General features: G+C 43.6%; 1 protein-coding gene across 1 annotated transcript in view; it reads right to left on the bottom strand.

Moving 5' to 3' along the window:
• Positions 1-13,583, bottom strand: part of LOC148506376 (uncharacterized) — a 143,949-nt gene that overhangs the window by 73,131 nt on the left and 57,235 nt on the right. Inside the window, exons 10-11 of the mRNA XM_088446875.1 lie at positions 3,977-4,264; positions 3,076-3,417 (exon numbers count right to left, since the gene is read on the bottom strand). Coding sequence (XP_088303001.1) covers positions 3,076-3,417; positions 3,977-4,264 — 630 coding nt within the window. The remainder of the gene's footprint in view (positions 1-3,075; positions 3,418-3,976; positions 4,265-13,583) is intronic.

The following is a 13,583-nucleotide window of genomic DNA, read 5'->3' as shown; positions in this document are numbered from 1 at the left end:
GTTAGGCTGCGGCAGCTGAGGGTTAGGGTTAGGCTGCGGCAGCTGAGGGTTAGGGTTAGGCTGTGGCAGCTGAGGCTTAGGGTTAGGCTGCGGCAGCTGAGGGTTAGGCACTAGCTGGAGGCTTAGGGTTAGGCTGCGGGAGCTGAGGGCTAGGGTTAGGCTGCGGGAGCTGAGGACTAGGGTTCGGCTGCGGGAGCTGTGGCTTAGGGTCAGGCTGCGGCAGCTGAGGGTTAGGGTTAGGCTGCGGCAACTGAGGGTTAGGCTGCGGCAGCTGAGGCTTAGGGTTAGGCTGCGGCAGCTGAGGGTCAGGCACTAGCTGGAGGATTAGGGTTAGGCTTAAGAGAGGGGAGGGAAAGGGTTAGGCACTAGGGGGAGGGTTAGGTTTACGGAAGGGGAGGTTAGGCACTAGCTGGAGGGTTAGGCATATGGGAAGGGAGCATAGGGTTAGGCACTTGGGGGAGGGTTAATCTAAGGGAGGGTTAGGCACTATGGGGTGGGGTAGCATTACGGGTTAGTGATACTCATTGCCGAAACCACCACAGCTGCTGCTTCTGCCCCAGTGAACCCACGCAGTGCCCTTCTACACAGTATGTATCCTAAGCTGTGTGTCTGCTGTGTTACACACATGGCTACAGCTGCAGAGGAGTGACAGAGGGCATGGTGGACATAGTTATCCATACCCTTATTCATTGGGTACAGTAATACATTTGGGGGAGATGTATCTAGCCTACTAAAGAGTGGATAAGTGGACAGGTTGCCCATAGCAACCAATTAGCTTCTCTCTAGTGTTTGTTGGAAATGATGTGTGTGCAGGTGCTGATATTGCAGAGTTATACAGGCGCACACCAGCGGATGATGCAAACTATAAACAGCCCAGTTATTAAACCAGTGGTGTTGGTTTATTGATAGATAGCAAGTACAACCGTACTCACTGTTACATGTACACTGGTAATGGAGCAAAGCTTGAGCGAATGGGGTCTTGTACAGCTCACCAGCTGGCGAGTGTATGGTAGCATTTACGCTAGGCTGTTCCAGAGCGCCATGCCCTGCCTGATTCTAAAAGGCTATAATGTGCCCTGCCCTTATGGCGGTGCCCCACTGATCACAGCCTGGTGCCGGGGCGACGCGGTGCCCTTTTCCCACTGTGCCTCTCCCTATCCCAGCCATCGCCCCACATGCTATAATGTCCCGGGAGAGCAGTGAGCAGTGAGTAGGTGCTGTGCGCATGCACACGGCATCTTATTCACAGTGCGGGAGATCTTTGGGCAGCCCAGCATCTCCGTGAGTGCTGAGCATGCCGCCTCTGGTAAGGGGTCATGCTATGAGGTCATGCCCCTCCCTCACTGATAAGCCACTTTTTTCGGATGCGTGTGCACATTCAGAGCGCAGATTTGCCCTCCTTCTTGATCGGAACCCTGCCCGATCAAGAATCTGGAATGATCACTATGTATGGTGCTTGCAGGTAGAGGTGCAGGGTGCTGGAACAGCATTAAATGCAGGTAATAGCTGGGTCTCTCATGAGGTAAGTAGGAGACTTCTGTCTCCCAGTACTAAGATGGCTGCAGTCAAATGTGCAGGATCACATCAGCCTCCCTGCAGACTCTGGGTCCTAGTGCCATAGCATGTATGTACAGTCAGGAGACTTTCTAACAGCATTTAAAATGTAAAATCTATAACAATATAAGTAGAAGCCTATTGGTCACTATGAAAAACTTCTCCACTCTTTAGAAGGTTTGATACCTCTCCCCCATAGTCTCATACATATATATATTATATATATATATATACAGTAAGTCGCATTACTTGCTCTTTTAATACAGATCCTCACAGAACTAGTAATAGTGACTTCATCATTATCTCTACATTAATGTGTAACACATACCTGCCTACCCTCCCGGTTTTCGCGGGAGGCTCCCGATTTTTCGGGTAACCCCCCGCACCTCCGGAAGGGTAGGCACTTCTCCCGCATTCTGCCCACTTCCTAATGAAGTGGGCAGAATGGGGAGAACTTCCGCGGCAATCGTGGGTCCCTGTGTACAGGGCGGGGCTTAAAGACACGATTCTTCATGAATCGCGTCATTTAGCCCCGCCCCTTATTTAAATATGCGCCAATCGCGGCAATTTGGCGGGGCTTAATGTTGTGAAACGTTTGGCCCCGCCCCCGTCGGGTAGGCAAGTATTGTGTAACATCAGTAATTGCGTAGGGCAGAACAGGACAGAGCGCTATATACACACACAGAAGTCATGTGACCGGGCCCTACCCGCGTTATTGTGTCCCGTCCGTTCTGTCACTCTGGCAATGGGGGATCAGTAACGGGTCAGTGTTATGTGGTAACGTCAGCAGCATTACAGGAAAGGCATGAGTCTCCCTGAGTAACGCAGGGGGATCGGCTGGTGATCTGGCTTCTGTTATCAGCGCACCAGGGAATCATCAGCAAGATGGATAATGACATCATGGGGGACATTTATTTAATGCTTCTCAGGTACCTCTGCCAAATCAATTATTAAGATATATGTATGAAGATGCTGCCAGCCAATGGCCACAGTCCATATACTGTATGTGCAGTCACTGGCTGGCTGTACTACATGGGCCTCTGGTGATATGGTCAGTATGTAGTCAGTTTGCCGACATACAACATGTCAGCATTCAAAATGGCGCCGCTGACCGAAGGTCACCATTGTGAATGTCGACCACGCCATTTTAGGTTTAGGCATCAATTAGGGTTACAGTTAGGCTGAGGTTAGAGTTAGGATTAGTAAATGGGAAATTCTATTGTCGAAATGGCAGTGTTGACATTGTGTCAGCATTGTGAATGTTGACAGTTGACATGTCGACATTCTGTACATGTTGACAAATTATACCACTCCTCCCATGTGGTCATATTGTCATACGGCTAATCTGTGTATGGATGCCATCAGTGACAGTGTTATGTCGTTATATTGTAGAACATACAGAAGTAGCTGATATTCTGTGTCACAGTAATTAAAGACCATTATCTTAGTGTACAAATGTGGAGCTAATTAATATACAACAGAACTTAAATATAATGTAATGTATCAATAAACCATACTCACTCGTCACTTGTAACACTCCTGTTCTTCTCTCTATTGGCTGCATCAGGCTGGGATGTTGTACTCGGCAGATGAATTCTGTTCCTTGATCCTCTGTGAGTGATGGAGTGAATAGCAGACAGGCTGTGCAGCTGTAGGTGTGATCTGGCTGCTGCTGGTTATTGCTAACTGTGGTATTATGTACATTAACAGGAACCAGATTACGGCCTCTACTCTCCTTCTTATACCAGGTCACAGTCAGATTATCAGGGAAATACCCAGAGATTCTATACTGCAATCTGACTTCTGTATTCACAAGTAATGGCGGTCTCTCTACTTCTTCTATCACTGGCCGCCAGGGGAAATCTACAAAGGAGATCAGATTTATTGTATACAGGGAAAACTAGCAGACTGGCAGGGCCAAGAACATCAATAAATGTACATTACTAATACAATAATGGTGCACAGTATATACATATCTATAAGCAGAGAGCACAGGAAATGTCCATCTTTGTGGCCCTATGACCTGGCAGGAACGTGCGCTGGGCTTAGTAGAAAACTGAACAGAGCTTATTACCTAAGGTGACGGAAAGACTGACACTTGCCCACTGGCAGAGAGCAATGTGCTATTCAGGGGCATTTATAAACCCTCCAGTGTAATTCATTATAACTGCAGGACGTTTTACCCATTAAGTTACTGATGCTCTATATTCACAGATATTTGGTGTAATACTTTTATAAATTCCCCCTGTTGTCTCATGGTATAAAGACGTGAATGCAAAGCACAGAAAGTAGACAAAATAATTCCAAGTATTTAGTCAAAACTGAGGAGGGTGTATAAAAGGAGGAGAACCAATTGGTAAAAGTATGATTACTGCATAGTGCACCTTTTACAGTAATTGTTATACGGATTATACTGTAATACCTGTAATGCCGACATCTCTCCCTTGATGACGCGTCAGTGACTCGTGGCTCCAGGTCACCTGGAATGGAGACTGGAAATAACCCCAGGGAACTGTACACTCGCTGGTAGCGTCAAACGTTTTTTCGTCATTGGTCTGAGTAACTTTTTTGGTTGAAGGTAACGGCTGGCGTTCATGGGTCCAGGTAATGTTAATATTTTGGGGATAAAATTTCATGAAACTCATAGAACACAGCACGTGATCTGATGCACAGAGGGTTAATGTCACGCCATCTCCCACCCGCGGTGGCACTAGGGATAGAACGAGGGAAATTAAAGACAACATAAATGTGTATTTAATAATCATTTTTGTTTTATAACACCACATCTCCCTTAGTCAGGACTGTACTTATTTAAATCACTTATCAGCTATTACAGCCAAACCTCTCTATATAAAAATATATGTAAGTACCTTATAAAAGGTAGCGCCTATCCTCTAATAACACAGATTGGGCACTGCCACGCCCCCTCCTTCCACGCACCCTCCCCCTGAGAGTTTATCCAATAACGCTAGCAGTTGGGTGTGAGCAGGATTTTACACTGGAGCCGGGCAATGGTGAGTTCAGGCACGGCACTGGCCTGAGCCCTTTAGGCTATGGCGCTGCGGGCGACGGACCTGCTAGCCCGTGCCTAGAGCCGCCACTGTGTGAAAATAATAAGTAATGTGGTAATTGGCTCCGGTAAGCACCAAAGAATATATGTATGTAACTAAAACACAATGTATTGTATCATATAAAACAATAGGATCCTGAAATGTCATAAACATAAATACAGCATCTGCAGGTATATCAACTAAACAAACACATAAATGTTACATGTACAGTAGAAACCTCAGCAATAAAAATTTAATCATCTCACACACAATCTCAGGAACAATGTGGTCCCAATAGCTCACCAGCTAGAGTACACTCCTGTGCTTCCCAGAAGGGAGGGTCCAGATAAAGCTGTGTGACTTTAGGCTCCTGTGATGTGTGTCTATACACTACATAGGTCACCATTAGGCTCCTGTGATGTATGTCTATACACTACATATGTCACCATTAGGCTCCTGTGATGTGTGTCTATACACTACATATGTCACCATTAGGCTCCTGTGATGTGTGTCTATACACTACATAGGTCACCATTAGGCTCCAGTGATGTGTGTCTATACACTGCATAGGTCACCATTAGGCTCCTGTGATGTATGTCTATACACTACATATGTCACCATTAGGCTCCTGTGATGTATGTCTATACACTACATGTCACCATTAGGCTCCTGTGATGTAAGTCTATACACTACATATGTCACCATTAGGCTCCTGTGATGTGTGTCTATACACTACATATGTCACCATTAGGCTCCTGTGATGTATGTCTATACACTACATAGGTCACCATTAGGCTCCTGTGATGTGTGTCTATACACTACATATGTCACCATTAGGATCCTGTGATGTGTGTCTATACACTACATAGGTCATTATGCTCCTGTGATGTATGTCTATATACTACATATGTCACCATTAGGCTCCTGTGATGTGTTTCTATATACTAAATATGTCACCATTAGGCTCCTGTGATGTGTGTCTATACACTACATATATCACCATTAGGCTCCTGTGATGTATGTCTATACACTACATAGGTCACCATTAGGCTCCTGTGATGTATGTCTATACACTGCATATGTCACCATTAGGCTCCTGTGATGTGTGTCTATACACTACATATATCACCATTAGGCTCATGTGATGTATGTCTATACACTACATAGGTCACCATTAGGCTCCTGTGATGTATGTCTATAAACTACATATGTCACCATTAGGCTCCTGTGATGTGTGTCTATACACTACATATGTCACCATTAGGCTCCCGTGATGTATGTCTATACACTACATATGTCAGATTTAAGCTCCTGTGATGTGTGTCTATACACTACATAGGTCACCATTAGGCTCCTGTGATGTATGTCTATACACTACATAGGTCACCATTAGGCTCCTGTGATGTATGTCTATACACTACATATGTCACCATTAGGCTCCTGTGATGGGTGTCTATACACTACATAGGTTACCATTAGGCTCCTGTGATGTATGTCTATATACTACATATGTCAAAATTAGGCTCCTGTGATGTATGTCTATACAATAAATATGTCACCATTATGCTCCTGTGATGTGTGTCTATACACTACATATGTCATTATTCTCCTGTGATGTATGTCTATATACTACATAGGTCACCATTAGGCTCCTGTGATGTGTGTCTATACACTGCATATGTCACCATTAGGCTCCTGTGATGTGTTTCTATATACTAAATATGTCGCCATTAGGCTCCTGTTATGTATGTCTATACACTACATATGTCACCATTAGGCTCCTGTGATGTGTGTCTATACATTACATATGTCACCATTAGGCTCCTGTGATGTGTGTCTATACACTACATGTGTCACCATTAGGCTCCTGTGATGTATGTCTATACACTACATAGGTCACCATTAGGCTCCTGTGATGTATGTCTTTTACACTACATAGGTCACCATTAGGCTCCTGTGATGTATGTCTATACACTACATGTGTCACCATTAGGCTCCTGTGATGTGTGTCTATACACTACATAGGTCACCATTAGGTTCGTGTGATGTGTGTCTATACACTACATACGTCACCATTAGGCTCCTGTGATGTGTGTCTATACACTACATAGGTCACCATTAAGCTCCTGTGATGTATGTGTATAAACTACATAGGTCACCATTAGGCTCCTGTGATGTGTGTCTATACAATACATAGGTCACCATTAGGCTCCTGTGATGTGTGTCTATACACTACATATATCACCATTATGCTCCTGTGATGTATGTCTATACTCTACATATGTCACCGTTAGGCTCCTGTGATGTATGTCTATATACTACATATGTCACCATTAGGCTCCTGTGATGTGTGTCTATATACTACATATGTCACAATTAGGCTCCTGTGATGTATGTCTATACACTAAATATGTCACCATTAGGCTCCTGTGATGTATGTCTATACACTACATATGTCACCATTATGCTCCTGTGATGTGTGTCTATACACTACATATGTCACCATTAGGATCATATGATGTGTGTCTGTACACTACATATGTCATTATGCTCCTGTGATGTATGTCTATATACTACATAGGTCACCATTAGGCTCCTGTGATGTGTGTCTATACACTGCATATGTCACCATTAGGCTCCTGTGATGTGTTTCTATATACTAAATATGTCACCATTAGACTTCTGTGATGTATGTCTATACACTACATATGTCACCATTAGGCTCCTGTGATGTGTGTCTATACAGTACATAGGTCACCATTAGGCTCCTGTGATGTGTCTATACAGTACATAGGTCACCATTATGCTCCTGTGATGTGTGTCTATACACTACATATGTCACCATTAGGCTCCTGTGATGTGTGTCTATACACTACATATGTCACAATTAGGCTCCTGTGATGTATGTCTATACACTACATACAGATCTGCCCAGCTATTTTGTTGCTCATGGCGTGGCGTGAGTCGCGCCATGGACTTTTGACGTGGCGTGCAGGCCTCTGAGTCGCGCCATGGACTTGTGGAATACCGTGGTATTCTTCAACGAAGGATATGCTACGGCATGTAATACAGTGCTTAACCGCTGGGTGGCGAGTGCTCCACTGTTGTAATAGCATGTAATACAGTGCTTAACCACTGGGTGGCGAGTGCTCCACTTTTGTAATTGCATGTAATACAGTGCTTAACCGCTGGGTGGCGAGTGCTCCACTGTTGTAATTTGTACTGAATGCCTTGTACTGAATGCCATACTGTTAAACTTACACTAAAGTTGATGGATATCACATTCACAGCATTTGCATGTACTGTATGCACAACCCATACTGTATTTTTAATGTCACATAATATACATATACAGTATATAGTACTGTACCGTACGTAACATCTTATAACAGGATGCAAATCACTGCACATACTGTATTGTACATACAGTACGGTGCAGTAACTGAATAGTAGCGAAGTTGCCCGAGTTGTTGTCACGGTATAACCGATACTGTTGTTGAATCGTGCAATGAACCTTTAGTACATTCCTGCCTATAAACCTCTAAGATTCACCTGCCTAGAACCTCTAAGACAAAACCTGCCTATACCTCCTAAAACCATACGGTGTCGCTAATTAGCGCTGTGTTTAATCATACCATTAATAAAACTCTAAGACAGTGGAATAGCGGTCCAATGCGCTAAAGATTATTATTCAGGTAAAAGTACAGATGTTACCACGCTATGAGCTAACAATGAGCGCAAAATAAATTGTACAGTTATTAGGTCATAAGGTACAGTCAATACATACGCGTGCGCTCTGGGACCAGATACCGGCATCAGTAATGAAACCTTCGTCGAAACAGCATAACAGGAACACCGCAGACTGGCATCTCGTTTCAGAGCACTCACATATATACCCGTACTGGGATAAGCAATACAATAGAATACGTTGGCAGGTTCTCATTGGTTCCTCTTCTTGCTTCTTCCATTACGGTACAATTCATAGGTCAGTGCAAAGACTCAACCCAGCCTCTAACAGCCTGATTGTGTCCACTTTCCCGCTGCATAATAAATCTAGTCTAAACTATGGCATACAACATTTCAAGAAGTTATTCTCTCTAACATTCATATTTCATAGCCGCATGTTCTGGTCTTCTCACCGATGCCACCGGAACGCTGTGGGAACAGAGTAGATCAGTACGGCACTAATCACGGTCCACTTGCCATTTACTAAACCATAGTTACAGAAAACATTAATTTCTTTATATGCTGACATTGCGATTAAACCAAATAATAATCATTCCTTTCGTGCTGCGGGACCATTGCTTTTAAATGTGTATGCGGGGAGAAATGACATTAAATTGTGTTGTGCGTTTGAGGGTCTGTGGGGCACTTAGCGACCAGCACTAAGTTGGAAAGGCTTCTGTGTATGTGTGTGAGCATGCCAGTATGAGTTTGGGAAAGGTCACTAAAAAGCTGGCTGTGCGTCTAAATAGCTATTTTGCGTTGTCCTATGTTTAACATGAAGTGCAGGGAAAACACCACTAATTCGCATCTTTTTGCTACATCGCGTGTGTTAATGTGAATGCCGGGGAAAAACACCACTACTTTGCTAATGCTCAAATATACGTTTGTGGTGATTTTAATGTGTTGCAAAGTTATTTTATGTCTGCTAAACACCGTCGGTAAGTGTTTGGGGAAGATTGTTAAAAAACTGTTCGTGCTACTTTTTAGCAACTTTGCTACTTTTCAAATATAAGTCTGTGGTGATTTTAATGTGTTGGAAAGTTATTTTATATCTGCTAAACACCATCGGTAGGTGTTTGGGGAAGATTGTGAAAAAGCTGTTTGTGCTACTTTTTAGCAACTTTGCGTTGTGAGTTGCAAAATTGCTACTTTTATCAATTTTGCACTGTGGATTGTGTACTATGTATTTTTGACAAAATGGCGCTTGTGTAAGCTTTCCTTTCTAAAATGGAGTCTTGCTGCCATTCACAAGATGGTGTCTTGCGGCCAGTCGCAAAATGGCGTCGTCGCGATTAAATTTTAAACTGAACTTGTCTCAGCCAATTATTCAGCTTCGACAGTCCACCCTTTGATAGCAAACAACATGCTATCACAATCTGCTATTAGGATTTAATTTAGGCTTACATTTATATATTATTTAGTGTTATTATGGGATGGCACAAAGTGGTTCTTAATCCATCAATAATGTGTCTCTGGGTGGGGACATAAAACTACTATTATACGCACACCGCGGATCTTGGGAGATCATGTGACAGGTGTGGGAATGCACCAGTCTTATAACAGCAGTCTTGAAGGGGAATTTGAGACTTTACATTGTCTGGGTGTTCTATAAATAACACTTCAATAATATCTTCTATGCATGTCTAAATATTATACATTTTAATGATGGTACTTCCTAGCTCAGGGTTGTAATGCAGTTCTGTATCTACCTCGGTATACATATTATCATTTCTGACCACCATCATAGTTTCATTCCTTCGTTTCACTCTGTTTTTACATTTTCCACACTTCAACACAATAGGAACACACTGGACGCATATGCCAATTACTATGATGACAATCAGTATAAGGATCAAGAATTTGCTATGCTGGCGATCACTTCCTGGACCCATTCCCCTAGACCCAAGAACCATTTCACTGGGTTCAGCCATGACACCCATCCTTCTATCTTTTCCCCTACTTCAGCCACTGAAGCGTTATGGTTCTTGCGAAATTCCCACTTTAGCTGCAGAATTTCATCCATCTTCCGGTCTATCACCTCCTTAGGGTCGCTGGTATCATTGGTGACATAGGTGCAACATTTTACTCCAAATTGAGTGGCCAATGTTATGCAATACCCTCCAGTAACAGCTGTTAAATAATTCAACACTAGCCTGCGTTGCACCAGTTCTTTCTTGTACGCTTGCAATTCTCTCCCTGTGTACCTGAATGTGTCATCGTACATCTTGGTGATATTATCTATTAATTTAGCAAGTTCTTGGATATATCTAAAATTTAATGTACCCCTAACAATTCTGGTGGGCTCCAGGGCGACTAAAACTTGGAAGCCAGTTGTCTCACTGATTAACTGAGCGGCTTTATGCATATCACCAGGTATCATATTTCTCTTGCCTCTGTGTTCATATTGAGTGTGAAGATATGGTGACGGTGTGTTTTTATGTATACCCAGCATTTCAACATGTGTGAGGGTCATAACTTCTGGGACTACTCTTCCCAGGTAACACAAACCATCGGAACTCGGGGAGAGCCATTTATACGCTTTTCTTCCACATATAAAATATACATTATCAGGGAGAGCATAAGGAATGGTATGCATCATTATCATTAAACACATTTCTCTTGCAAACAATCCTATCTCAGGCTCTTCCATCTGGTATATGCAAGTTTCTGGTTGTATTATTTTAGCACAATAACCATCTGGTACTTTACCAATCATATCTTTGGTGGAACTCAATGTATACCGGTACCTAAAATGTTTCCCACTGGATTTAATTGAGCGTGGCAGATCATAGTTTATGGACTCATTATCAGCTCTTTGTGAGAAGGTCATCGTCTGATTATTCCCCATCACTTCCCAACTCCCGGGTTTATTGGGGTTGGTTATGTTCAAACACAAAAGTGATCTATCTACTTGGAATTGATAGAGTTTGAAATGAGGTGGTTTGGATGAGAGGAATTTTCCATCCAATGTTTTCCCTTCTTGCAATTCTAAAATTTCCGTGGTATTCAGCGGAAATGGCATCAACCCTACGTTATGCTGTCCCTGGGGCACATGTGAACACACCCAGCAATCAGTTTGATTTAACAATTTGCCTACCATGCTATGATAATCCTCTAAAGGATACCCTCCCCAGTACGGATTATATTTTGGTTGGCACCGTTGGATACAGTTCTCATCAACTAGGGACCCACAAAGCTCACAAATACAGGAATCCTCAGACAATAACCCTCCACACCTTCCCCGAGTATCCGGAATGATAGCTCTTTTAACAATAACAGTACTAAGATTGGAAAGACACTCCCCTGATTGGCATTGCACTCCTCCTGTCTCCACTCCATCGGCACTGCCATCAGCTCCCGTTTCCTCAATCGGTCCCCCATCACAGACACTGGATATCCCTGGACTGACCAGGATGGTGAACACTCTAAAAGAGAATATGAAAATGAACACAGCAGGCCTGTCCATTTTAACAACAAGTCCTGCAAAATTTCTCTCGGTTCAGGTATCTCACTACGACCTTTTCAATCCTCCCGGAACAAGCTCGCGAGTGACAGGTCCACACTATCAGCCTTGTCTCCGCCTTGTTTCTCCACCGGTTGATTGACCTTTTTGCAGTGAGTGGAATGGACCCAGGTATCTCTCTCGGCCACCTTCAAAGATGTAGTACTTGTCAGCAGCACCTGGTATGGACCTTCCCACCGGTCAGTCAAACAACCTGAACGCAAGAAATTTCTGATCATTACATATTCTCCTGGTTCAACATCATGACAGTTAGTTTCAGGCATATCATTAGACAACAATTTCAGTTTCTGCTGCTGTTGCTTTAACTGCCTACTCATTGATATAAGATACTTTACAGTTACCTCGTTGTTACCCTTTAGATCTTCCTGTGGACTTATAATCAAATGAGGTTGTCTACCGAACAATATTTCAAATGGGGACAGATTCAGAGGAGGTCTAGGAGTGGTCCTTATGCTATGTAGGACCAAGGGTAATGCTTCTGGCCATCCTAGTCCAGTCTCTGCCATGATTTTACTTAGCTTATTTTTAATAGTCCCGTTCATCCTCTCTACCTTGGCACTGGCTTGCGGTCGGTAGGGGGTGTGAAGTCGGCTATTAATACCCATCAGCTTACACATATTTTGAAAAACATCACCTGTGAAATGGGTACCCCTATCACTCTCGATGATTCTAGGGATACCGTACTTGCATACAAATTCCTGAACTATTTTCTTGGCAGTAAATGCAGCAGTATTAGTGGCCGCTGGGTAGGCCTCAACCCAGTTAGAAAATACGTCTGTGCACACTAGTACATACTTAAGGTTCCTGCAGGGTGGTAATTGGATTAAATCAATTTGTATCACCTTGAAAGGTCCATCAGTCGGTGGAATGTGGGACGGTTCAGTAGGGATCGCTTTCCCTATGTTCTTTCTCAAGCAGGTCAGACAGGACATTGCTATCTTCTCTGCTTGTGAAGAAAAACCTGGTGCGCACCAGTATGCCCTCACCAACTTGCACATACCCTGTTTACCCAGGTGAGTCAGACCGTGTGCTGCCTCAGCCAGGCTGGGGTAATATGCCTTGGGGGCTACTGGCTTACCATGTCCGTCCCTCCAGAGCCCAGAGGACTCTTGCCCACACCCCTTGGACTTCCAAATGGATTTTTCCTGAATTGAACTCAAATTTTGCATCTCAATTAATTTGAGCATGTCAACGGTTTGGAATGACATAATTGTTTCAGTTGGAGAAATTTTTTTTAACCCTGCTGCCCATTTTGCAGCTTCATCGGCTCTGTTGTTGCCCAGTGACACCGGGTCATCCTCACATGTGTAGGCTTTACATTTAATTACTGCCACTGCCATGGGCAGTTGGATTGCTTCTAAGAGATGTTTTATGTGTCGGGAGTGTGCAACTGGTGTGCCTGCTGCTGTCATAAAATTTCTCAGACGCCATAGAGCCCCAAAATCATGCACTACCCCGAACGCGTACCTCGAATCAGTGTAAATGTAAGCAGATTTGCCTGCTGCCAGTTCACATGCTCTAGTCAGTGCTACTAACTCTGCCACCTGGCCGAGTGAGGAGGACCGAGAGGTTTAGCTTCCATGATGTCTGTGTCATTTACAACAGCATAACCTGTACATAACTCACCTGTGTCTGTTTGTCTATGACAACTCACATCCGTATAAAAAGTTACATCCACATTCTCTAAAGGTGTGTCATGTATGTCAGGTCTAGCAATAAAGGTCTGATTC

This window comes from Taudactylus pleione, unplaced genomic scaffold (assembly GCF_031769625.1).
Source record: "Taudactylus pleione unplaced genomic scaffold, aTauple2 ptg000407l, whole genome shotgun sequence".
Taxonomy (NCBI): Eukaryota; Metazoa; Chordata; class Amphibia; order Anura; family Myobatrachidae; genus Taudactylus; species Taudactylus pleione.
The sequence above is the reverse complement of the archived record's forward strand: the minus strand, read 5'-3'. Positions and strand labels throughout refer to the sequence as shown.